The sequence below is a fragment of the Convolutriloba macropyga genome, chromosome 2 (assembly GCF_964194025.1).
Source record: "Convolutriloba macropyga chromosome 2, txConMacr16.3, whole genome shotgun sequence".
Classification (NCBI taxonomy): Eukaryota; Metazoa; Xenacoelomorpha; order Acoela; family Convolutidae; genus Convolutriloba; species Convolutriloba macropyga.
Window position 1 is genome coordinate 33821731 of NC_134469.1, and position 27136 is coordinate 33848866.

At 41.7% G+C, this 27136-nt stretch overlaps 1 protein-coding gene across 1 annotated transcript in view; it reads right to left on the reverse strand.

Annotated features, from left to right (window-relative positions):
- The window catches only part of LOC142334884 (uncharacterized), a 71949-nt gene that overhangs the window by 5573 nt on the left and 39240 nt on the right, over nucleotides 1-27136 (reverse strand). Inside the window, exons 5-8 of the mRNA XM_075383209.1 lie at nucleotides 18664-18935; nucleotides 17728-17906; nucleotides 14558-15959; nucleotides 1036-1757 (exon numbers count right to left, since the gene is read on the reverse strand). Of these exons, the coding sequence (XP_075239324.1) occupies nucleotides 1036-1757; nucleotides 14558-15959; nucleotides 17728-17906; nucleotides 18664-18935 (2575 nt within the window). The remainder of the gene's footprint in view (nucleotides 1-1035; nucleotides 1758-14557; nucleotides 15960-17727; nucleotides 17907-18663; nucleotides 18936-27136) is intronic.

Below are 27136 nucleotides of genomic sequence, written 5' to 3' on the forward strand. Positions count from 1 at the left end.
TCATTACCTGGCCAATGTCCGAAAAGGCAATTTTCTACAAATTTTGCTTTTATTAGAATCTAGTGACAAAAATGTGTCCCTCACTTTCCAGGATTCAGATATATTTTCTATGATAGAAGTTTGTTGAGCAAAACATGGAAATAAAATACTTATACTGTGGAAAGGGATTACATTATGTCAAGAGTAATGACAGGTATTCACGAGTAACCAATCGCACTTTTTTGGCCATGTATTTAGCCTCAAACTATTTCCCCAAACTTTATTAGTAAATTACTGAGACCATTCAAAGACTCACAGTTCTATGGCTAATTGTAAATTCGTTTATTTTCTTCTTAATCCAGTAATAGTACCGAGAAGGAAACTTCTAAAGTGAATTAGGTCTTCTTTCATTTAATTATTAGTCACTGTAACCGCAGTAAAGGGTGTTGAGGAAATAAGTCACATTTATAGTGACTTATCGCTTAGAAACAAGTGGCAGAAAATTGTCTCAAGTTTTCGTGCTAGCCCCAAAAACGCTTTGTAAAAATGAGAGCGCATACGGCCATTTCTACGAGAAATTTGGATTGAATGGTCCCAGTCTCACTTGTTTCCGCACATTTCTTACAAAAATTCAACGCATTTGCTTTCCAACGATTACTGAATCTAATTTAAAAGAAATAGCGTTGAAGTAAGTGGCAGTTGACGTACTGGAATAAGAAGTAGAAGACATGCAGGGGCCTAGAGGTTCGAAACCCTGTATGGAAGTGTTCATTGTAAGAATACCGAGAACGCGGTGAAAACAAATATATTACCGTGATTCACCGCATTCACCGCAAAAATATGTAAGAAATACGCGGTGTAAATTATTTTTGTTTTCACCGCATTTCTCGACCCGGGCAGTAATGATACACTGAAGTTTAGGTACACGAACAATTAAGCATACGCTTTAAATTAAGGATGACAGCTGTGATCAGAAAATCTCATTTTATTGCATCTCCCCTAGTTACATTTTATAAGATCATCTTTAAAAATCACCTCAACTTTTTCTAACTGTACCTTAAATCTTGAAAGCTGTTATCCCTGCACATGCATTTCGAAAACGTTTCATCTGCCCCGTCACTAGCAACTCTCGCTTCCAACGCATCACAAATATGGACACTTTGTTGATCAAAGCGATTCTGAAGCCTTGTACCAAGTCCGTGACAGTATCGCTCATCTTGAATTGCCCTCTTTTTGTACTGATTAGGATCCTTTTGAAAAACCTGTCTTCTTTTCCAAGACGACATATATCTTCCTGCCGGGTTCAAGTCAGTTGGCATTGAAATTTGTGGATAAGACTCAAAGTAAAAGTCGTCGTCATTGTTTTGATTCTTGTTTGTTTGTTTACGATTGTTCTGATTCGTACTACAGCGACAAAGGTTATCATCGTGTGAGTTTTCTATACTGTCGTCTTCTCGCCTGTTGTATGGGTCACCGGTGTTGCCACAAGTTTCGCCATCATTATCATACTTGGGGCCATCACTTTTTTTGAAGTAAGATATAGATTCAAAGTTATGCCCTTGTTGAACTTGATTGATTGGTGTATTCGGTTCTCCACTTTTCGACTCTTTGCAGGGACAACGACCAGTCTCACTTTCACCGTTTGAGAAGCAAAAACATCGGCCGCGGTCCAATGGTGCCCAGCGTTCAGGACAATTTCTGTCTTTGCGCTCACAGAACCTGCTTATAGGCGAAGTTTGACTTGAAGAACAGCACACAGTTTTCCGATATGGATTACCCTGTTTGAGGTGTGCGCTCTAAATCGTCCTGGTCCAGACCATTTCGAGCGCACACCTGACCTTTTTGCGCTCGAAATTACAGTTTCTGGAAGGTGGAGCGAGTGCACTTGAGTCCGATCGTAGGCGGACTCAAGTGCACTTGAGTCTGATCATAAATGGCTTCGAGCGCAACTGGGTCTGATCATAAACGTCTTCGAGCGCAATTGGGTCTGATCAGAAATGCTTCGAGCGCAGATCTTCGATAACCCTGCGCACTATTAACTCACCAACGAAAACTGTAGTTCGGAGGATTAAATTCAGCAACTATTTAATATATAGCAACTTTAAGGTTACAAAGTAACGTCCGTACAATTCAACAAAGTATTAGCAATAAGACGTTCAAAGCAACAAGTATTTAGACGGCAAAGTCTTTGTGATGCTCTTTTGACAGCTTTTTTAGTCTTTTATTGACGTCAAAATCGTTGCATAATCGGTCTGCAATTCTTTACAATAACTTAAAATGTTCAGCCGAAAATCACCTAAATTGGTACATATCGTGGTTTTAATTACTTGAAATTAGGTTATACAAACTTTCTCTGGCGTTAATACGTAAATTGGCACAACTTTCTGTGTATTTAAATAGTCGATTCTTATTGGCTAATATTCTTTCATTTACTTGATAACATCCTCCGCCCGGGAAGAGAAACGGATTTCCATAAACCGAGCCGTAGGGCAGTAACCTCTAGAGTTGGTTTCCTCAACTACCCAAACCAAGTCACTGGTCACAAGGTGTTGCTCGGCAGGCGTCCACCACTTAGAACGTCAGTTCAGCGTTGGTACGTACTTTCTGATCCAACGGGGCCAAATAGCGCTAGCGTACGACTGCGCACGGGCGTAACGTGTACGATGATCGGATTCACTATTGCCGACAAGAGACGGGATACTAGTAGAGTATTCTCCTAGAAAGTGGTTGGGCGCTATAGCGTTCAGATTGCACGGATCACCGGTAGGGATGTTAAAAGACGCGAAAGGACAAAAGGTAGTATGCAGACCTCATCCTTGAGACGACGCGTGCCACGAATAGTGTACTACACGTATTGCGGCTGAGCTTAACAACTCAAAAATCAAATTGAATAGCGCTTCAAGGCCATATCAAGCCTTAAAGCTAAGATAGTGTGACAATCGAAATTTATTGCTACATTCTATCGAAGCCAAACGGATTTGTTCATTTTGTTCAACATTTATATTTAGCAACTATTATTAGTACACAATCGTCATTCATGAAGTCAAACTATAACTCAAACTCGAACTACCTCAAGCACCAGCAAAACAATACTACGACTTAACAGTATTGCATCAGATTCTTTGCGATTGGATTGCGAATCAACCTGTTATTGATACAGAATATTCGACAAAACTTCTACATGGTTAACAAATTTCCCATGACATCAAATTTACACTGAAAAAGTGACGTTTTGGAAAAGTGTTCACATTCTGTCGACATTATTATCTACAACCAGTCAACAGTTGAATTTGACATGTAAATCCACGTGACTAGCAGCATAAAAGGAGCTTGAAAAACTACCAAAAATCAGAAGAAATTTGCAATTTTGGTCATATTAAACTGACATACAGTGCGTATTGAAGCACACTTTCTTGAGCGGTAAATAACTTGTTATCGTGTCTTGTTTCTGTAGATCAAATTAGTGATTGTACAGCCTTAACTTTACTCTGACTTATTGAAAATAGAATTGACTTTGAAATTCTCAAATTTTCACATTGCGGAACGAAGTTCTAATAAGTAGAGTTACAGAGCAGTTAAACTGTTCGTTCTTGTTTCATTCATTTACCAGTTGCCTAGGCTGATTCCAGTTAGTTGATCGGTAGATCTGAGAACTTGGTTAAAAAGATATACAAAACTTTGTATTTCGCCCATGTATTAAGATTGGGTATAAAACATAAAAGGTAGCCCCACCAACGCAGTTTACCCATGGTTGTTTATTTTTACATCAGATAGTAGGCCTACCTAACGCTCATAACCCTGTGAAATTTTATCTCACTAGTATTTTTGGTTAAGGAGATATCATTGAAAACATCTAATTTGAGACTCCCTGGTTATTTGAAATCTTGGACTTTTGCTTAGTTGAAGCAAAGTTATTTGTTATTCGGCAAAGCCGAACAAGCAGTTATTTGACATTATTGAATATCAAGTAATGCAACGGCATTCTACAGTATAGCGGATAATACAGTTCACAAAAGTTAACTGCAAAAACACAGATTTGAATATCCGGACAGATTTGAAACCGCTGAAACGAACTGGGCGGTGTAAAGTTTTCCTTGACTTTGATAGGAGAGCAGCCGTTACATTTGGTCCGCCGACCCGGACAGTGGAAGGCAAACTGCTGTCCTACCTGATGAAGAGATTGCCGAAGGCAACCCCGAAAGAGAATCAAACAAATCAACAGCAACAGGCTAGTGAGGCGAACAGAAGAGTGCAATTCACAAAACACGTTGAAGAATTGACCTCTTTTAAACGGAACAAGCAAAGCAAAAGGCAACCAGGCAATCCCTGCACAACCAGCAGAGAGGAGCTTCAATTAGCAGCTCAAAGGTACGACAAGAAATTCCAAGATTTATTGGAAGAAGTCAACACTAAAACAGCGATTGGCTACAAAATAATTGAAGACTCAGATCGACCCAACAAACTAAAGGCCCTCTACCAACAGACTGTTCACCTTCTAGAGGAAGAAATACCCAAGCAACTGCAACGTCGAAACAAGCTTGTGCCCTACCAAGCTAATTTCGTTGAAGAGCATCTGAAAGAAGCAAGGAAGCGCAAAGCAAGTTTGGACTATCATTGGCTTTCATATATAAGCAAAGGCACGCAACCAGAAATGAATGCAGAGCAAAACAACGCAACCCAAGCTGTGAATGACAGCGAGAGCCACAACAACTACCCAACGGACAGCCCAGTTGCTCAAACAGTGCAAAATGGAGCAACAGCAAGTGGCCAAGAGACGGAGAATGTTTCGGAAACATCTTCAGCAAAGCAAAGGCGCGAGGAAAGGATGAAGAAGTTTGATATCGAGTTTGAAACCAAGATGCGAATTGAACAGGCACGGTTCGAGCGGAGGAGGCTAGAGCTGGAAATGCAAATGAAGGAACTGGAAACCAAGCATCAACTGCTGGAGGAAGAGCGTGAGCTGGAGCTCAAAGTGAAGAGAACGGCATTAGAAAACGATGATGCTCGTTCCCAATCAACTGGTGCTCGAGACAAATCACCTTTCAACTGGACCCCCAAGAAGAGAGATGCCTCTGACTGGGCCAGCAGAATCGACAACCTTCTAACACCAGATCGATCAGCAGCTCGCTTCGAAGTAACCCCTGAAGTGAACAGGCAAAGTCACTTCTCACGATATCGCAGTTCACGAGACCGATCCTCAAGTGTTGAAGACCGAGACGTTTCCCCCAGAGCTGGTCTAATATGATACAACACTGGCTATTCAGGTAGTAGTAGCCTACCAAAGCTGAAGTTGAACAACTTCGACGGCAACCCTCTCGAATGGCCGGAGTGGTCTAGTATGTTCATTGCTACAGTGGATCAACGACCAATACCAGACTCAGAGAAGATGAGCCATCTGAAGACTCTACTGACAGGCAAGGCAAGGTCAGCAATCTCTGGAATGGGCTATTCTGGACAGTTTTATGGTGCTGCATGGAGCATTCTGGAGAGGAAATTTGGAAGGCCTCATGTGATCATTGATGCACAACTGGAGAGCCTTCGCAAAGCAAGTCAGGTGAAACCACACGACTCAACAGGTCTGATCAGTTTCTCAGTTATTGTTTCGAACTTTGTGAATGTGCTCAAAGAGTACAAGCAGATTGGTGATCTGCAATCAAGCTCGACATTGTATATGGCAGTAGATAAACTACCCCAAGTTCTCAAAGAGAAGTGGTGGTTCTATGTTGATGATAAAGATGAAGATTGGCCTGATCTGATTATGTTTGAAAAATGGCTATCAAGGATAGCATTCGTGCACGAAGGGTTTTCAGCTTTCAAGGGAGAGCGAAGAGAAGAAGACCGAAGAAGCACAAATAGAGACAAACGGTTCTCGAAAACATCGAACTTCAGTGCAAGTTCCAACGTGAAAGAAACGAAGCAAACGCAAAGTGATCACTGTCCACTAGCTGATGGAACTCATAAAATATGGAACTGTCCACTATTCAGAAACATGAGTGTGAATGATCGGTACGCAGCAGTGAGGAAGCAACGCTTATGTTACGGATGTCTAGGCAAAGGACATGCAATCAAAGATTGTAAAGTCAATGCGTGCGGCATCAATGGATGCATCAAGAAGCACAACCGATTGCTACACTCAGAAAACCAAATGGACGAGGGCAATCACGCAGTCAACGTAAGCGCAGCAACAATCAACCAGAGTAACGAAGTTACTAGCGTTCTTCAGATAGTTCCTGTCTCAATACAGAGCGGTGGCAACAGGCTGAACACATATGCTTTCCTCGATAGTGGATCAACGGTTTCATTCATCAATCAAAGTGTGCAAGAGAAGTTACGGGCCCAAGGCACCGTTGTGACGCTCAACATAGCTGGCATACACGGAACAAAGGACCTGAAGACAGAAAAGGTTCCTCTCAAAATAAAGGGACTACATTCAAAGGTGCATTCAATCGAGGCGTTTGCACACCCGTCAATCTCCTTGGGAAACACAAACTACAACTACAACAAGCTGAAGCAAAGCTTCAACCACTTGAGTGTTTTACCCAACAAAAGCTTCAACTTGATGGAAGTTGGCATCATCCTTGGTCAAGATGCTTATGAGCTACAACGACCATTGGACTACAAGATAGGAACCCGAAGTGAACTTTTCGCCGTTCTAACAGAGCTAGGATGGGTAGTCAGTGGACCCATGACGGGCAAAAGAAGACAAAATGTTTGTCATTTCGCCTTCACTGATGATGTGAAAGTGGCTGAGAATATCCAAACCTGGTGGGACATAGAAACCTATGCTTCCAAAATCAACGTCGTCAGTCAGTCAAAAAAGGAACTGCAGGCACAAAAAATGCTAGAGAGTACGACAAATTCACAGGCAAGCGGTACGAAGTGGGAATGCTGTGGAGTGAACCAGAGCCAAACCTACCGAACAACTACAGCTCAGCCTTGGGTCAGCTTTACTCACTGGAGCGAAGATTCCAAAGGGACCAAAACCTGAAGAATTTGTATCAACAGTCAATAGATACAGATGTAGAAAAAGGATTCGTAAAGATATTGGCCGAGTCCGAAATGAAAGGCACCTTCGGGAAAGAATGGTATTTGCCACATCATCCAGTGCTAAACCCGAACAAGCCTGGCAAAGTAAGACGTGTTTGCAATGCCGCATCAAAGTACAAAGACATATGCCTAAATGATAAGCTACTAGCAGGACCTGATCTGCTACATGGGTTGATTGGAACAATATTCAGATTCCGTGAAGGACCAATAGCCCTAACAGCTGACATCGAATCGATGTTTCTACAAGTGCAAGTTCCCGAACAGGATAGAAGTTGCTTGAGGTTTTTATGGCGTCCAAGAACTAACGAACCTGTTCAGATATACGAATATCAGCGTCACGTATTTGGAGCTAGGAGTTCTCCAACTTCTGCAAACTATGCTCTCAAGCGAGTGGGACTGGACAACGAAGAAGATTATCCAATAGCAACCAAGGCAATACAAAACAACTTCTACATGGACGATTTCATCAAATCGGTAGAAACCCCTGAAGAAGCAATTCAAGTCTTCAATCAACTACAACCTCTTCTCTCACAACACGGATTCGAGCTGAAGAAGTGGATAAGCAACAACGATGAGGTTAGGTTACCGAAGCAATCCCAGAGGACTTGAAGTCAATCAGCAACAAAAAGCAAGTCGAAGTGGAACCCAGTACGGAGGGATCCTCAGTGCTAGGACTACAATGGACCGTTACTGAGGATAGCCTTCAAGTGTGTAGAGGTACCAACAAGGAAATGGAAACCCCTATAACCCAGAGGAAGATTCTGTCATTGGTATCTTCAGTATTCGACCCGATCGGATTGTTTGCTCCGTTCAGTGTTCACATGAGACGACTTCTGAAAGGCATCTGGACTAAGAATGGACAACATTGGGACAACAAAGTGGAGCCCAGTGAAGAGGAAGAATTCCTGAGATGGAAAGAACAACTTCCAATAGTGGCTGAAACAAGCATCGATAGAAGATACTTCAACAGAGAGAGGGATAAAACTGAGCTTCATGTGTTTGCTGACGCATCTGAAGACACGATGTGTGCAGTGGCCTATCTACGTTCACAACCGAAAGAATACTCAGCTGACTTAGCATTTGTCATTGGAAAATGCAGAGTGGCACCGATGATGCATCTTTCAATACCACGATTGGAGTTGCAAGCGGCAGTCATGGCAGTGAGATTGAAAGAACAGATAGTCAAGGAACATGAAATGCAGATAAATAGTTGCAGTTTTTGGTCAGATTCAACTACAGTATTGCAGTGGATACACAGTTCCCATCGCAAACAATAAGTGTTTGTGGCCAACCGAGTGGCTGAGATACTAGATACAACTGATGTTTCACAGTGGAAACATGTGAGCGGTATCAACAACCCAGCTGACATTGGCACGAGAGCGATCAACATTGAAGAACTCAAGAGAAGTGAGTGGCTCACTGGGCCGGCCTGGTTGAAACAACCAGAAAGTGAATGGCCACAGCAAGTGAACCTCATATTTGCCTCAGATGAAGAGAATATACCCTCGTCAGTCTTCATGATACAGGCCGAAGAGAAGAAAGCTGTTATCCAGTGGGAACGATTCAGTAACTTTAACAGACTAGTGAATACAGTGGCATACGTACAGCGAGCATCGAGCAAACACAAACCAGCAACCCTCGTAGTCAGCATTGAAGAAAGAGAAAAGGCAAAAGCAACAATCTTCAAACTACTACAACAAGAACAGTTCGGTGAAGAGATGAAATCTCTCAAAGCTGAAAAGGAAATTCCAAAAGTCAGCAAATTTCTACAATTCTCCCCCTTCCTGGATGAAGAAGGACTTATTCGAGCCAAAGGCAGAATAGGCAAAAGTCAGTTGGACTTCAATGCAAAGCATCCAATTTTGCTACATTGGAAACATCATGCGGTTGAATTATTCTTGCGAAACGAGCACAAGGACAATCACGAAGGCACTGAGCATGTGAGAAACATTGTTCACCAGAAGATGTGGATATTAGGCATACGGAACGCCTTAAGATCAATCAAGAACAAGTGTGTTACTTGCAGAGAAGGCAGAGCACAAACGATAGCACCAGTCATGGCAGATCTACCCGAAGAGCGGTTAGATGCTTCAACAGCCTTTACAAATGTTGGAGTCGACTACTTTGGCCCTTTCATTGTGAAGATTGGGCGCAGAAACGAAAAGCGATGGTGTTGTCTCTTTACTTGTCTAACTATGAGAGCGGTGCATATAGAAGTGGTACCCAAGTTGGACACAGATAGTTGTCTCAATGCAATAATGAGATTTATTGCTCGAAGAGGCAAACCGAATACGATCATCAGCGACAACGGGACAAATTTTGTTGGAGCTGAAAGAGAGTTTGCAGAGTACGTTGCGGAATTGTACAAAGAAGGGATCGAAGAACATCTAATTCAACGAGGAATCAGAGGGAAGTTCAACCCACCCGCAGCACCTCACTTTGGAGGAGTATGGGAGCGGTTGGTGAGAAGTTGCAAGAAAGTAATGTGTGCAGTGTTGGTGAACAGATCAGTCACCGAGGACGTTCTTTCAACAACGATGTGTATTGTTGAACAGATTTTAAACTCAAGAGCTTTGACTCCCGTCAGTTCAGATGTTAATGACTTGGAGGCATTGACTCCCAATAACTTCTTGCTTGGCAACAAGAACGTTTGCTTACCCTACCTACCACGCGCGGAAGAATTTGTTGATCATCGAAAGCTCTTTCGACAAACTCAAGCAGATGCAAATCTCATATGGGACAGATTTCGTAAAGAATATCTGCCAACTCTGAATAATCGGCAAAAATGGCGATCTACGGCGAACGAAACCCTTAAAGAAGGCGATCTCGTTTGGTTGATCGAAGATAGTGATATGCGTGGATATTACAACCTAGGTCGAGTTACGGAGACCATCGATGGGTCCGACGGTGTGATTCGATCAGCTATAGTTCGAACGAACGACGGAGTGTACAAGAGACCAGTAGTGAAGCTCGCCCCAGTACTACCTGGAAAAGATGTTTTCGCGATGGAAAACAGGGCCGGCGATATTGCGGCTGAGCTTAACAACTCAGAAATCAAATTGAATAGCGCTTCAAGGCCATATCAGGCCTTAAAGCTAAGATAGTGTGACAATCGAAATTTAATGCTACATTCTATCGAAGCCAAACGGATTTGTTCATTTTGTTCAACATTTATATTTAGCAACTATTATTAGTACACAATCGTCATTCATGAAGTCAAACTATAACTCAAACTCGAAATACCTCAAGCACCAGCAAAACAATACTACGACTTAACAGTATTGCATCAGATTCTTTGCGATTGGATTGCGAATCAACCTGTTATTGATACAGAATATTCGACAAAACTTCTACATGGTTAACAAATTTCCCATGACATCAAATTTACACTGAAAAAGTGACGTTATGGAAAAGTGTTCACATTCTGTCGACATTATTATCTACAACCAATCAACAGTTGAATTTGACATGTAAATCCACGTGACTAGCAGCATAAAAGGAGCTTGAAAAACTACCAAAAATCAGAAGAAATTTGCAATTTTGGTCATATTAAACTGACATTCAGTGTGTATTGAAGCACACTTTCTTGAGCGGTAAAATACTTGTTATCGTGTCTTGTTTCTGTAGATCAAATTAGTGATTGTACAGCCTTAACTTTACTCTGACTTATTGAAAATTGAATTGACTTTGAAATTCTCAAATTTTCACATTGCGGAACGAAGTTCTAATAAGTAGAGTTACAGAGCAGTTAAACTGTTCGTTCTTGTTTCATTCATTTACCAGTTGCCTACGCTGATTCCAGTTAGTTGATCGGTAGATCTGAGAACTTGGTTACAAAGATATACAAAACTTTGTATTTCGCCCATGTATTAAGATTTGGTATAAAACATAAAAGGTAGCCCCACCAACGCAGTTCACCCAGAGTTGTTTATTTTTACATCAGATAGTAGGCATACCTAACGCTCATGACCCTGTGAAATTTTATCTCACTAGTATTTGTGGTTAAGGAGATATCATTGAAAACATCTAATTTGAAACTCCCTGGTTATTTGAAATCTTGGACTTTTGCTTAGTTGAAGCAAAGTTATTTGTTATTCGGCAAAGCCGAACAAGCAGTTATTTGACATTATTGAATATCAAGTAATGCAATGGCATTCTACAGTATAGCGGATATTACAGTTCACAAAAGTTAACTGCAAAAACACAATATCCGGACAGATTTGAAACCGCTGAAACGAACTGGGCGGTGTAAAGTTTTCCTTGACTTTGATAGGAGAGCAGCCGTTACAACACGCGCTTGAAAACCACCTCCCAGTTACCACGCTGATGAAGTGCTCTGGTTGGATTGAACCTCCACATTACACCTTTGTTAGCGAGGTCAACGGCAATGTTGATAACGTCACAATTTTCAATACTTTCCGGGAGTTCTTTTTTCGCTCCAATGAACTTATTGCCATTGTCCGACCAAATCATGGCACTCGTACGTCAACTCCTGCGTGACACAAACCGCTCAATTCCCATAAAAAACTCGTTTCCATGGATGTAACATTGTCAACATGGACAGCGCGAGTAGTAACATAGGTGAAGAGGAATCCCCATCCCTTCTCAGTAGTAGGGTGGACAGTAACATAGAACGACCCAAAGTAATCAACGCCGGTGTTCGCGAAGGGCGGAGACTGGTCAGCAAGTCTTTTCTTAGGTAATTCAGACATGATTGTTTGCATAGTTACCGCTCGGAATTTTTGGCATCCCAGGCAGTGTGCTTTGATGGAACGCAAAGGTGATCTTAGTTTCAGTACTGTATGTTTCCGCACAATTGAGCTTAGGTACTCAACGCCATGATGGTAATGCTTTACCTGGGTATGTTCAAAGAATAGTTTTACAAACGGCTGACGTGCATCTAAGATGATTGGGTACTTTATGTTAAACCCAACTCCCATTGACCGCTTGGTCTGGCCCGAGGAACGGATTAGTCAATTCGGACTAAGGAACAGTGAATGTGGAGCAATGCGGCTGCTCCCTTTACAGATTATTTTTCAAAAAGACCCTTCTTTTGAATTCAAAAGCTCTCCTTGCATCTATTACTTGATAACGCTCGGCTTCGTCAAGCTCACTAGGGTCAGCAATGCTACCATCGAGGCTGCGATAGCCGGTATGTATCGGCAAAAGTCGGAAAACGTATGCGGCAATTCGCAAGCACTTTTGATAAGAACTAGATTTATTAAATGGAAACAACGGAACTGGACTTTTTTTGTTTTTTTAACGGATGTAGCCAGAGATCCTGTGTCTTCTATAGTGACTGCTTTGTTGACGCCAAGTTTGATTTTATTATTGGCGTCTTTGTTCGGTACGAACGGGAAACGTGAATTAGTTAAGAAATGTGGACCTTTAGTTTAGCTGCAAAGCTTCAGCCAACATTGCACACGTGCCATCGTCAGCTGGATTATGCTCAGTTGCAACGTGGAGCCATTGGTCTTCGCTGGTATACTCCGAAATTTCGCCAGCGTGGTTTGCAACAAAGATTGATTGCTTTTCGATAGAGTAAATCCATTGATGTACGTTTGTGCTGTCTGTCCACATGAATACTTCTTTAACAGTTACAGGAAGTGCCCGAATAATTCCGTTTTTGAGCCTAGCGGCAAGTACAGCTGCTTGCATTTCCTTCCAGTTTTGGGACAGTCATCACTTTCATTGGCATCTTGCGCTCTTTCCCCAATGCAAATGCGAGATGTTTTTTTCCTTTGTAGGAGTTGTTACTCGGGCTCGAAGGAATGCGACGGCACTGAAAATATCCTGGGAACTGTTGCCGAACAAATCGAATTATATTTTATCGAAAGGTCCACTAAAGTAACTTTGAGGGACTTTGATGTTTTCAAGGCTCGGTTAGTCAACACTCTAAATCAAAGCTCTTTGAATCCCGTCTCATGGGCGTTCGTCAACCCCTTGTTGTCCTCTGGCACGCGAGATGTCTTTTAAAAGCCGTCTAGCAGCAACAGTGAACGGTGCGACAAGACCAATGGGATCAAAGACCTTCGAGACTAGACTTAGGACCAAGCGCTGCGTGAGTGACTTGGTAATAGCGCGGCTTATACACCTACTCACAACTAAGATGTCTTAATTGCGGTTCCACTTTGGCCCAAGCACGTGCAGTGAATCCTCGTGGCGTGAAAACAATTACTTTGCGTTCAATAGGTTGTGGAGAACCATCAATTCAATCAGCCAGTTTTAGCACATTGCTTACAAACTTAGTAAGCTTGAACCTACCGAGATGGAGAAGATGTAACAACTCCTCCGATCTAGTGATGGTTTTCTCAGGAGGCTCCACTGAGTCAAGGTAATCGTCCTTTTAAAACTTTTCATGGACGATTTTTTCAACTTCGGAGTAAAATTTGGTATTGCCTCTCGCAGTGCGCTATAGTGCTTAATTAGCGCAAATGTGCGAGTCCTTAGACCCCAAGATATGACGCGTACAATACAAGGTTAGGTGTGGGTCCTCCTGCCACAAGAAGCGAAGTGATGCTTTATCCGATGGTAATACGCCAACCTGTACAAACATTCACTCAATGTCTCGCGGCACCAATATTAACTTAGTAACAAAAAATGTTGTTCGGAGGATTAAATTCAGCAACTATATAAAATATAGCAACTCTAATGTTACAAAGTAACCCACGTACAATTCAACAACGTATTAGCAATAAGACGTTCAAAGCAACAAGTATTTAGACGACAATGTCTTTTTGATGCTCCTTTGACAGGTTTTTTAGTCTGATGATGTATTCGGTCAGCAAATCTTTACATAACCTAAAACTGTTCATCCCTAAACCACCTTAATTGGTACATGTCGTGGTTATTTTTATTAAAATTGGGTTATATGATTTTTTTGGCGTTAATACGTAAATTGGAACCATTTTTGTGCGTATTTAAATACACGACTCCGATTGGCTAACATTCTTTCATTTACTACGTAACACGCTCGATGCTTTCCGACGAGAAATTTTTTCGAACGCAATTGAGTCTGATCAGAAACAAGTTCAAAACCAAGTGGGTTTGATCAGAGATGGTTTCGAGTGATAAAATAGCTAACAAAGGTAGGAAAATTTTTCCAAGTTCATTTTCATACCCGACTTTGAGTTTTTCCCAGTATATTTTGGATGTATTTTTCTCCTCTTTATTCAACCGGGCTGGGGACCGGCTACGGTGGAGTTGCAAACAAACAACTAAAGGAGAATTGCGTCCACACAAACTGTAAAAAACCGCGCTCTAAGAGACTCTCCCCAAGAGCTTTGAAAACAATTTCGAGCGCAATCAGTCTGGAGTGGATTTGAACGCAGGTACACATTGAAACTGTTGAGCGCACTTCGAGCGCACAGAAACTGTTGAGCCCGCATGAGTCTGATCATAGGTAAGTCGAGCGCATAAAAATGATCGAGCGCGCCTGAGTCTGATCAAGGGCCTTTTTGGTCGGGGACAGTCAGATCAGGGGTGCTTTTGGTCTGGGGCGTCCTCGACCAGGACGATTTGGAGCACACACCAGAACCTGGGTAATTGTATCTCCAGTTCCTGCAGACACCCCTTGCAAACACGTACATCTATCACTTCCCCCTCCACCACTCCTACCACAAGCACATGTTTGCAAAGCTTTAAGAATTTGAAGTCGTTTTTGTGGTCTTGTTTGATGAATGAACGCAATAACTGAGGCAACGGGAAGGTGTTCAATTACATTTGCGATCAACTCTATTTCCAAATTCGATAATGCTCTGATTATGTTCTCCACAGGTATCGAGACAACTTCAGCGTCTTCTATGGCCAAATGCTGGTCCCTCACATCTAAAGCTTCCAGGGCTTTTGATACATCCTTTCGGTCCAATTCCAAATTCAATGCCCCAAATAAATGGCGTTTTTCGAGTGAATTCAGCTTTTGAGACGCAGTTTTCATTTCGTCCAAAGTTGGACTTTCCCATTTTGCACAACTTTTGAGCAAAGCTTTAACACTGACTTTAGTCAAATCTTTCACTGCCATCAGTAGTTTTGTCTCAGCATTTTGAGGCAGCAAGTTTGACAAGATTTCTAACTCTATATCGGAAAGCTTATAGAGATATTTCACAGCTTCCTTAGCGGTTTCTGGAATTGGAGCACAGCAGTCTTGCAAGTCATCCATTGAACGTTGACTGTAACTTTTTTGAACGTTCTGTAATTTTTTTGAACGTTCTGTAACTGAACGTTTGCTGTCTCGAAGTGACTTCTGGCTAGACGTCTTGATCAACTTGTTACACGCACAACCAGAACATGCACCAGTAGCTACCATACAAGCTAGTATGTGATTACGCTGCAAATTCGTAGCCGAATATGGACACAAATCCAGGTGCTGGTCAGAGCAATTACTTTCATGAATTTCTTCATGACAGTTTTCAATCGACAGTTTAGTTGATTTAAATGCAGAGGAGTTGATAAAAATATACTTATCCGGTTCGCCATTTTTCCTGCTTATATTCGATCCTTCATTATTTGGCAGGTCCTTGATTATTTCGCTGCTTTCAATGCTCGGTTCATAAATTTGGCTAGTCGTTCCGGCAGTAATGATCACGTGATTAGTTGCTCTTTCTGTCTGCCCAGAACCGACTTTCTGTTTACGGGTTTGTAACTTCTTAAGACGATCCTCAAGAGCGTCAACATAGTACGATTCATAGTCATTCTGGCAATGGCATGTGACGTCACCACAGTTAGATGAAGGTTCTTGCTTCTCAATTTTCTCATCATGTTGTGACTGCGAACTTGTTCTGGTCCTTTCATAGTGAGCTGGAGGTTGATAAACAGTGCAGTCTTGATCAAAATTTGCCTGCCTGAACTCTTTTCCGAGCTCTGTTTGCAAATCGGCTGGGTGTTGAGCTTCTTCTTCGTCTCCTTGGAGGGTATTGCATATTGATTGAATAAAACTGTGCTCCAATTGAAATAGTTTCCCGATTAATTTTAAACATTGTATTCCTAGCTCAACCTCTTCATGGAAGACAAGTTTTCAGTGAGCATCAACGAATAGTTAGCTGATTAAAGTAGCATTAGTGCAGTAGTTCAATATAGTAGTAGCCAGGGGGCTCGGTAATGCGCTTTTCGCACACAATGCTCCGACCCGCTCATCCCAATTTTCGGCTTAAATGTGTACCATATTAAGCAGAGAAAATAGTAGTGGTATTTAAGTGCTATCCAGCCAACCCATATTTTTTCAAAAATGTAGTTTCAGGCCCTCTTTTCAAAACAAAAACAAAAACGGAAACTGCCTATTCAGCAGATTTTCCGCTTTCGTTTGTTGTTAAAAATGGCTTAAATCAATAGTTCTGAAACGTTTTGTGTGGGAGTGACTGCATTAGCACTTAAATACCACTACTCCACCTAGAACCACACCTGATGATTAGCCTCTAATAATAGCGACTATAAATATTAGTATAATAAAAAAGTAACATCAGTGTCGACATATAATGAAAATTCATTTTTAACAACTCAAAAACTAGAACTTCTTGTCTCACTTGTTGTAGTGGTTAATTCAACGAGTCAAGTTAAATTGCCATGGCAAATGGAATGTTTGGGGTTCAATGCTAACCAAATTCACAAGTGAAAACTGCTGTTATATTATATGTGAAACATACTCTGATGGCCTTATAGTGAAAAAAACCCACTCTGAGTTCGGTGGAAACGCTGTAATCGGCGAAACTGCTTTGCAGATCAGTTTTATTTTCAAATTAAATTACAAATAATTTCATGGTTGCGATTGTTTGTGACTCTAGTAAAAACCTGTCTTGCATATTTTAGCTTTGCTGGTGAACGGTTTGGTAGGATTTTGTTTCCTGTTATTTAAAAGAATAATGCTAAAAGTATAAAAGGTCTAGGAGGTAAAAACTCTAAGTCAATTTTCTCTGTATGAGATATATCTGTTTGATTTTTTGGGAGTTCTTATAATGGTTAGAATTTGTTAACTCACTGGTCGCACCAATTATGTGCAGACCCTAGCTGGGCTGTTTTTTTAGCTTTACAGTACAAAGAGTTGGGGCTACTTATTTCTTGAGTTCTCTCTCGCTAACCAACTCCGTAAAACAATAAAGACAAGCTTTAATTGTTACGGTCAGATACATAACGCCGGTGTCAATATAGAATTTTCCTGCATAGTGTAGCTACTGTCTACTAGACTGACTGAGGTCAGCCGTGCTATCTCTATATATAAGTGAAAAAAGTCTTTTCAATCTCTGATTGATTGAAAGTGTACATTCAGTATTTTGTCTGGTACAAATCAACACCCGCATACTAAATAAGATAACAACTTTATCTCAAAGCCTTTACGCCTTTGCGCACCTTAACCGCTAAAGCAAATTTACCTTGATATCCCATGAAAACTCATTCAGCACTAACACAGGAAACTTAAGATTGCAAAAAAAGTATCAAAGTCAAAACCCTCACGGAAAAGTTGCCCAAAAAACACGCACTACTTCAGTAATTGCTTCAATTTTTGTTCGGGAGCAAATAATACCTAAATATCTCAGGAAAATGATGTTCAATAAGTTTTAGTAATTATTCACTGAAACATCCTTCGAGCTTGATCAACTAGATTCGTCATAAATGTTTTGCTCTACCAGAGGTGTCGAGAAAAACGCTTTTTGATTTGCACTGCTACATAGTTCGTTCACTATATTTAATAGTTATTTAAGTTAAGCAAACAAGAAAGAACTTGATGATGAGAAGCAATTCCTTGAGCTTTTTTCAGTGCCTGTGACGTCATAGTCTGGATATTCGGGGACAGAGTGAGTCCTGTAAGACATGAGTTCTGTTCCCGACTGTTGGCTCTGGTCCACTGATGCTGTCAGAGATCCACTCTCTCTGTTTATTAGATACTCTATCTGCAAATGGGTCACAGTTGGTCACATTATAATGACGATAGCTGATTGACGTCACAGATAATTGCAATCTTTGTGGAAAGCAATATCACACACAGTTATCCTTCAACCATAATCACGGCAAAGAAGCGCGTTGTCAATGAAACCCACGTGACCTGGGGTATTTTATAGTATGGGATCCCACAAACTTTCTTACAAACTTTTCTATAAGATTCTTGAGGTGACTTGCTAAATGTCAAAATTAACGACATCATAGTTTGTACGCGATCACAAGTCTTATTGCGTCATAGGATCCGCAAGATGAATTTTTTGTCGTTTATTTCGCAAGTACTGAAATGAATTCCTAATAAGGAGAGGCTCGCAGAAGAACCGCTCCCAGGCTGAGGTCCCAGACGGAAAGTCGGCATGCCCAGACGGCCCTAGACCAAAGTGCCTATGCCAGACGACCGTCCCAAACGGAAAGTGCCTATGTCCAGACTTTCGTGCGTCCACCAGATTTTTGTGCGCTCACCCGATTTTCGTGCGTTCATATCCAAACTTTCGTGAGTTCAACAGACTTTCCTGCGTTCATGGTGAGACTTTTGTGAGTTCATCAGACCGTTCGTGCGTGCACGTCCAGACTTTCGTTTTGTTTTTCCGTGTTTCCAGGCTATGTAAATTTGAACGCACGAAACCCCCGTCGTGCGTTCATCTGGGTCTGGACATATCGACTTTCCGCCTTGGACCTCAACCTAGGCTCAGATTTAAAAGATCTACTAACTTGTTTGAAGCTCTTCCGTTGAGGATCTGCAATTTTTTCAGATCTATCATCTCTTTCTGGTCTGTTCATCTCTTTACTCTTTTCAGGTATGGACAATATCACGGTCTCATCTGGTTTCGTACTTGGCCCCACTGATCTCTCTACATCTTTGGGCTTCGGTTCCGTCTCAAATTGACTCTGGAAGGAGAAGTCGTCTTCATCGTCCAAATCTTCCCTGGAGGGTACAGATATTCTGAAGTTCGTTCCCTGATCGTCTCCATCCCCGTATGAAGCTGCGTCACAATTTCCTTCAGTTCGATTAGATGGCAGATTTTTTATGGTAATAATTAAGGATCTACAAATTGATGGAAGTACGTCATGTTCCAACAAACACAAGAGAAAAGCATCCTGACTGGAAAAAACTGTGTTCCCAATTCAGATTTGGACTTTTGAATATACTTTAAAGGTCATGTATACAGGGGAGTGCGGGTCAATTTTGACTTCAAGAAAACGGTCCTTCTGGTTAAAATTCATCCAAGTAAAATTCTGTTTTTGAGCTCAGCATAGGTGGTAAAACACTATCGTAACGTTTTATTACTCCTAATTCGTATTCAATAATGTATAAGACGTATAAACATCAGGATGAAAGCAACCTGATCATCGTAAAGTTCGAAGGCAAAAAGCAAATCAGAAAAATTATAGTTGCATTTGTTAGCACGTCTTAGTCTAGGTCACCAATTTAAACTAATCAGTTCAGAAAAACAAAATTATTAGGCTAAGCGAACATTTTTGGGCTAAGAAGTTATTCTTAGTGGGAAATCGGCTTTGGTATTTTTGAGAAATTGTACGTTCAACGCAATTAGAATGAAAAATTTACGCGGAAGTTTTGATAGGGAACTTTTGTGCGCATTATATCAAAACTTTCGTGTAAATTTTTCGTTCTAAGTGCGCTAAACGTATTATTTCTCAAAAATACCAGAACAGATTTCCCACTAAGAATAACTTCTGAAAGGGCTCAAAAATGTTCGTTTAACCTAATAATTTTGGTTTTTTTGAACTGATTAGTTTAAACTGGTTACATAGACAAAGACTTGCTAACAAATGCAACTGTAATTTTTCTGATGTGCTTTTTTCCTTCGAACTTTACGATGATCAGGCTGCTTTCATCCTGATGTTTATCTAAGATATTTCTAAGTTTTTCATCTAAGACATAGACTATTTGTTTCCTTTTACTCGGTAACTTCATCTGGTCCGGAAGAAGATGTTGGGAGTGTTGGTTCAAACTTAACGAGTTGGCGGACGAGCGATACGGACGACGTGCATACGACAGCGGAGAGTGCATCGCTGTCGGAACCGTATCGAGTTCTTCAATCCGTGCATTTGGAAAATGACCCCTAGGGTTGCTTTCTTCAACGATCCAAACTAAATCACCGGCCATGAGGTGCTGCTCGGCAGGCGTCTGCCAATTAGATCTACAGTTCAGAGCAGGTACGTAATCCGTAAGCCAACGCTCCCATATTGCATAGGACTGCCCAAAGTGCGTAGGACAGAGCACGATCGTACCACTTACGATGAGCGAATTCGTCAACGCCAACGATTGAAGGAATTCCGGTTGCTTGGTTTCCAAGTAGAAAATGGTTGCGTGTTATGGCGCCTAAATCGGACGAGTCGGCGCTTGATTTCGTTAACGGACGTGCATTTAATGCATATTCAGCCAGACAAAAAGTAGTGTTATAAACCTCATCTGTGATGCGACGTGTACCGAGGATGTTATAAAGCACTCTCCTAACGCTACGGACCAACCTCTCGCAGAGTGTGGCGCACTGGGCGGATTGAACTCCCATTTAATGCCCTTATGTGCCAGTTATTCTGCGATGTTGTGCATGTTTCTTTTTTCAATACATTCACGGAGCTTTTTCTCCGCTGCAATAAAGTTTGTGCAATTATCTGACAAAATCATAGCAGGCGTAATCCGGCGGTAGACGGACCGCTCCATTCCCATTACACAGGAACTAATGTCCATGGACGGAACTGCTTCAACATGAACAGCACGACTAGTCAGACAAATGAAGAGAAATCCCTAACTGTTTTCGATAGTCCGACGATCGTTAACGTAGAATGGACAAAAATAATCAACCCTGGTGAAGAATAGATAAGAGCATGAGGCTGTACACTACCGTCATTATACTGCCGTCTACGGTAAGGTAATTTTCTTGAGCTGTTAATTGATGATGCATATATGCGGCGAAACGAAGTAATGTTTTACAAGATCTGAAATAATCAAACGGGATTATTGGGCTGCTTAGTTCCTTAACGGTTTTGGTTGCAGATGCGCCTAAAGATGAGATGGAATCATCATCTTGTTCCTTGGTTACAACGCCGAGCTTGATATGTTCGACGTCAGTATTGGGTATGAAGGGGAATTGCTTAGTTCACAAGTAGTCAGTACCCCTCACCCAGAAACTGGATTGCATAACTTCAGCGGACATACCACGCGTGCCAGCATCTGCCGGATTATCACAAGTGGTGACGGGGTTCCATTGGTCAACGCTGTTGTTCTCCAAGATTTCACTTATAAAATTTGCAATGAAAATAGGGTGTTTATTTGTTGAGTTTATCTACGGCAAGACGATGGTACTATCTGTCCAAATGAGAACTTTATCCACAGTAACGGTTGATGCTCGACAAGTTTCCTTTCTTAAACTCGCGGCGAGAAGAGCAGCTTGCAGTTCCAACTTGGGACAGGTGATCATCTTCATAGATGCTACGCGGATTTTGCCTGAGACGAACAAAAGACCTGTTCAAATTCTTCAGAGGTGCAAGTTACCCAAGCCCGAACAAAACCTACAGCACTGAATCCATCTTGCACGCAATCACCAAATTTAATGTGTTCAAGATGCTGGAACGGTCCTGAAAAGTAAATTCTCGAAATAGTGATCTCACCAAACCGCGGAAGTTTGACACACAATGGGAGGAATCTATCAACTGTGTCTTTTGGTATCTCGTCATCACAACATTTTCCATTGGCACGCCAAATGTCTTTCAAGATTAAAGGGGCACCTACGGTGAACGGTGCATCAACACTATTTGAGTCGTCTACTTTTGACACAAGGCTTGAGACCAAGCGCTGTGTTAAACTGTTTTTGATGGCCTTATTAGTACCCCTTCTCACAACCAAAAGTGTCATTGTTGTGATCCCACCTAAACCCAAGCACGCGCATTGACTCCTCCATGGATGAAACGACGACCTTCGGTTTAGTAGATTGAGGGGAACTGTCAATTCGTTAAGCCAGATCCGGCACATTGCTTATAAACGTAGAAAGCTTGAATCCACCTAGATGGAGATAATGTACCAATTCTTTCAAATTAATGAGGGCCTCTCAGGGGATCTCATTGAATCTAAGTTATCGTCCATGCAGAAATTCTCAGGGATGGCTTTTGCTTTTTTCCGGATACTCTTCAACATTATCACGTGCTGTGCGCTGTAGTGCATAGATAGCACAGTTGGGCGAATCTTTTACACGCTACAATTTGACCCCAAAAAAGTAGCTTGTATACTGATGTATCACAAGATTTGATGTGGGGTCCTCCCGCCACATAAAGCCCCAAGATGGTTGATCACATGGTAACACTCCCACTTGGAGGAACATTCCCTCGATGGCGGCTGATACGGCGAATGGATGTTGTTTGAACCGCGGGAGTACGTAGATTAGGTTTTGTAGTAAATCAGGTCCGGTGAGTAACGACTTTTCAAGAGATGAGCCATGGAAATTAGCTGGCCTTTTCAGAACCATACAAACGTTGCATCGCTCGTTTGGAGTAACAAGCAGATAGTGCGGTGGGTACCACTCACGTTCGGAGCGACTTTTTACCTTGTGGGCATCTTTGGCACTTACAACATAGCCCTTCTGTAAGTCTTCGTTGGTGATATTCGAATAATTTGCTCTTTCATGCTGGCCTTTTGCGGGAAGCTTTTCTAAGATTTTAATTGAACCAGCGCCGAGACGTAATTTTTGATCAACTCGATGTAAGCTTCAGCCCATAGAAACCGACACCGTAACTTTTCCCATTAAGCACTGTTTCATAAACTTTTTTCATAAACTTCTTGCACATGTGCATCCGAAGTGGATCGTGGGTCTACTTGCTTACGTGCGCCATACGACTCCATTTCGTACCAAGACTTTAATTGACTATTAAGTTCAAAATATTGCTCCATATTAGTTTTGAAACAAGTCGAGATTAAACTTGAACACGACGGTAAAGGACCGCCTAAAACCCAGCCTATGGGTAATCGAACATCGAATGGTGAGCACTTCTCCTCGGCAATGAAGTACTCTAACGGGCGGACGGCATGATACACATCCTGTCCAAGAATCATATCGATGTTTCCACCGCAATATCCAACCGGGTCTAGAACTGCTAGAGGAAGATATATTTCTTGAAGTGCTTGATGATGGTTATGTCGGCGCCTACATTCAAATTTTTCTTCACGTGAGGACTAGCTTTAAAGGGTTCGAATGATTTGTTGTCGCGTGGTTTCACAGTCAATTCAACCAGTTTGGTGTCAATGACCTCCCCGTTATTTATACCCTTGACCGTTAATTTCATCGCTTTATCGTGCAAACCAAGTCTATTTAGAAGACTATTGGACACCCAAGAGTTACTGCAAGCGGTAAAGCACAAAACCAAAGACGTGCTATCTTTACCCAAAGAATTAGCCAACTGCAATTCGGTCAGCTGAAGGAGGCGTTTCACATTACTGAGAGATGACATTACAGCGGTTTTACTCGGTGGTTGCACACTAGAAGATATACTTTCTCTTGCGCCAGCATTATTATTACATTTTTTGTTTGTTGAAGGAGATTTAGATGGATAAACCCTCTCAGCTCAATGGAGAAGTTTGTTATGTTTGCTGTTGCAACCATATTTCCTACTTTCTCTAGGATTTGGGCACTGCCGAAACATGTTGTTTTCCTTTAAACACGAGAAGCACAGTTCTGCTTCGGCCAATACTTTGACTCGCTGAGTGCGCGACTTTTCTAAATACCCGTTACTCCCAGAAGCTGTGGATTCCTTTACATAAAATGCAGCGAGTTAAGGGTGATGTTATTGCAGTTGCAGCCGGTTTGTATGTGCTTTTTGCTGTGTGTTGGCAGCAAATGTCCTCGAGGCCACTTTGGTCTTGGTTAATGAGTTGGTGTTGTCCTCAGTGCTTGCTTTTACTGATGTTTGTTTAATCAAGTCATCAGCTTCAGCTTTTTGCTTTAAACAATCATTGAAGCCGAGTAGTTTGCTTTACCCAATATTTCTTGACTTTAAAGAGTGAACATGATTCTTTCCTGTTGGCGGCACTTTCTGCGCTGACGTGTTAAGAACCGAGGTGGTCTTAAGAATAGGAAATCGAGCTTAATTAAATCAGAGTCGTAAGAAATTGAGTTAAAGATCCCCAAAAAATATTTAGGTTGTTGCAGAAGAATTTATCATGTTATCACAATTGTACATCTTTAGTGGTGGCAAAGAGCTGAGTTTGTCTGATTGTACACTTACAACTGCCTGTGGCTGGCCAAATTAGCGTTCAACTGTCCTATATGCATCTTTAAAATTATTCCAAAGTATGCAAACTCGATAACGGTCTTTGCTTTTCCAGTTACTAGAGTCTTTAAGTAAGTCAGCTTGACATCATTGGTCAGTGACTTTGAATCTATTGTGCTTTTAATTTGCCCAAGCTGTTCAGGCGATTGTATGGGTCACCATTGTACTGTGACAGTTTCCAATCGGGCAGCGAATTTTTATTTTTACTAGTGATTGCTTCCGCCAACCTTTTTTATCAAATCCCCGGAATCCAAAGAAAAAGCCGAAGGTGTGAGTTGCGGTGGTCCATCCCAAAACAACGTGTTCATATCGGTAGCTCCACACAGAGGAAGAACGATGTGAGCGACAAAAGTTGGAGCCGTACCAGTGGAAGAAGTAAATGTGTTATGTTGAACGAAGTCTGATAATAAGTGACTTTGGAACATCACTGCTGCTGTACATGAGTGGATGGGGGAGCAACGTAGGGACATGGGAATTGTTGAACGAGAACAGTGTCACGTTGCTTAAGTTAATGGATGTATCAAGAAGTCGGATTGAATTAGCTGCGACGGATGCCGGGAAGCGCCAGACATTTGGATCCGGTAGAGGGAGAGCTGCATAGGTTAAGGGGACAGTGAAGATGAAGACGATGGAGGTAATCTGACGAAAGAATAGAATGACCACCTACACAATGGAGATGGAGAAAACTTTGGTTCCCTGAAGAAGTGCATGCAGGAAACAACACGTCAGATCTTGCCTCAAGAATGCCTGCCTTTGCTAAGGCAACCAAAGAGAACGGGGAGCGCAAAACTGTGAAGGCACAGGTGTTAGTGACAGTGAAGAGGAAGAGGATGGATGTTATCTGATGAAAGAACAGAGTGACCATCTGCACAAAGAAGGTGGCGAGAACTTCGTTTCCCCGAAGAGGAGCATGCAGGATATAACACACCAGATCTTGCCTCAAGACCACAATATAATTTACTAGAGGATTCTAGAAGACTCGCTGAATGAGTTCTCTAAGGATGCACTTGTTGAATCCAATGTATTAGCGTCTGTAGAATATTTGGCTTACAGAGTGACACGATGACAACTAGGGAGAGGCGCCATGCTCAAACCTTTAGCATAGGAGACAATTTGATTATCGAAGGTATTGAATATTGTGTAGACAAAGAAAATGGGGAAAGAAAATTTTTGTTAGAGCGCTACTGAAACTAAATAACCACAAACTAACCCGTAACTCGTGAGTAGACTGCGTCACACCACCACTGAGTGGGTGCATTCCCGCAACAACGCAAAACTATGGTACGTTTAGGTTGCCAAAGTTTTCAGTAAGTTCCGCCTCGTCACTGGTGGTGTGAATTAGTTTACGGACGAGTTACGGATTACTTTGTGGTTGTGTCCTTCAGTAGCGCTCTAATAAAAGTTTGCTCTCCGCATTTTCTTTGTCTTTACATAAAACTCAATGCCTTCGATGATCAATTTGTCTCCAATGTTAATTGTATGAGCATGGCGTCTCTCCCTAATTGAGTCAAACGGCTCATATTTGAGTCGCGGCACCCGATTTATAGGTGGTATCACACTCTATCGAAAAGTTTCATTACTTCTTTTTGGTTTTCAAAAATATTTAAGACTTATAAACGTCAAGATGAAAGCAACGTGATCATTGTAATGTTCGAAGGCAAAAAGTACATGAGAAAAACTCAGCGAATCCGTACGACATCGTACGACAGCGGAGCGTGCGACGCTGTCAGAACTGTATCGAGCTTCCTACGCGAAAGTTTTGATATAATACGCACAAGAGGTCCCAATCTAATGATATAAATTATTCGTTTAATCAGCAGAGCTAGATGACGAAACCTTTGCTACGATAATAATGACGCAAAAAAACTGCTTCGTTTAACGTGATCATTGTATTGTTCGAAGGCAAAAAGTACATGAGAAAAACTCAGCGAATGCGTACGACAGCGTACGACAGCGGAGCGTGCGACGCTGTCAGAACTGTATCGAGTTTCCTACTTGAAAGTTTTGATATAATACGCACAAAAATTCCTAATCTAATGATATAAATTATTCGTTTAATCAGCAGAGCTAGATGACGAAACCTTTGCTACGATAATAATGTCTCAAAAAAACTGCTTCGTACTGCTTCGGCAGTCTCAATGCGTTTTTGTCAAAGTGGTTCACCTGTTTTTGTACTCCCGTGTCAAAAGGGGGTGAGGGGGGAGTTGGGGGAATTTTTAACAGATTCCCCTCAAAACACTTACATCTTTTTTTTGAGGGTAAATGATTCAATAGTAGGGGGTAATTATAAGGAGTAAAAAGACTAAAATGAGTCATGAGTAGGGGTTATTTGGTGTATACCCCTTGGAAGCACTAATCTTTCATTGTTTCAGCCCCATACTCTAGAACTGACAGTCTTAAACCCGACAACTCTTTACTCTCAGGCGGTTCTCCTCAGCCTCAAAGCTATCAAGGCTTGCCCAATTCATGAGTGTCCATCTATATGAATCCACTCCCAATTATTCCCATTTCTCCCCACATCGTTTGACCCCCTTATGGTACCCCTTAAGTTTACATCTTTTTGGGGGCTAATTTTGGCTGGTGATTTGTAAAAATTCCCCCATTACACCTTTTTCTTGCATCAGATTAACCCCTCAAATTACCCCACTAGTATTACATTCATTTGAGGGATAATTTTGGGTAACATTGGGTTCCCCCATCACCTCCCATTGCCCCACTAACCCCCTTTTTTACATCGTTTTACCCTCTAAACTACCTCCTTAATCTTTCATCTCTTGGGGGTATTTTTTGGGGGGTAAAGTCTAAAACTTTCCCTATTACCGCCATTATCCCCATTAACCCAATTGCTCCCTTTTCTTACGTCATTTTACTCCTTAAATTACCCCCTTAATCTGACATCTTT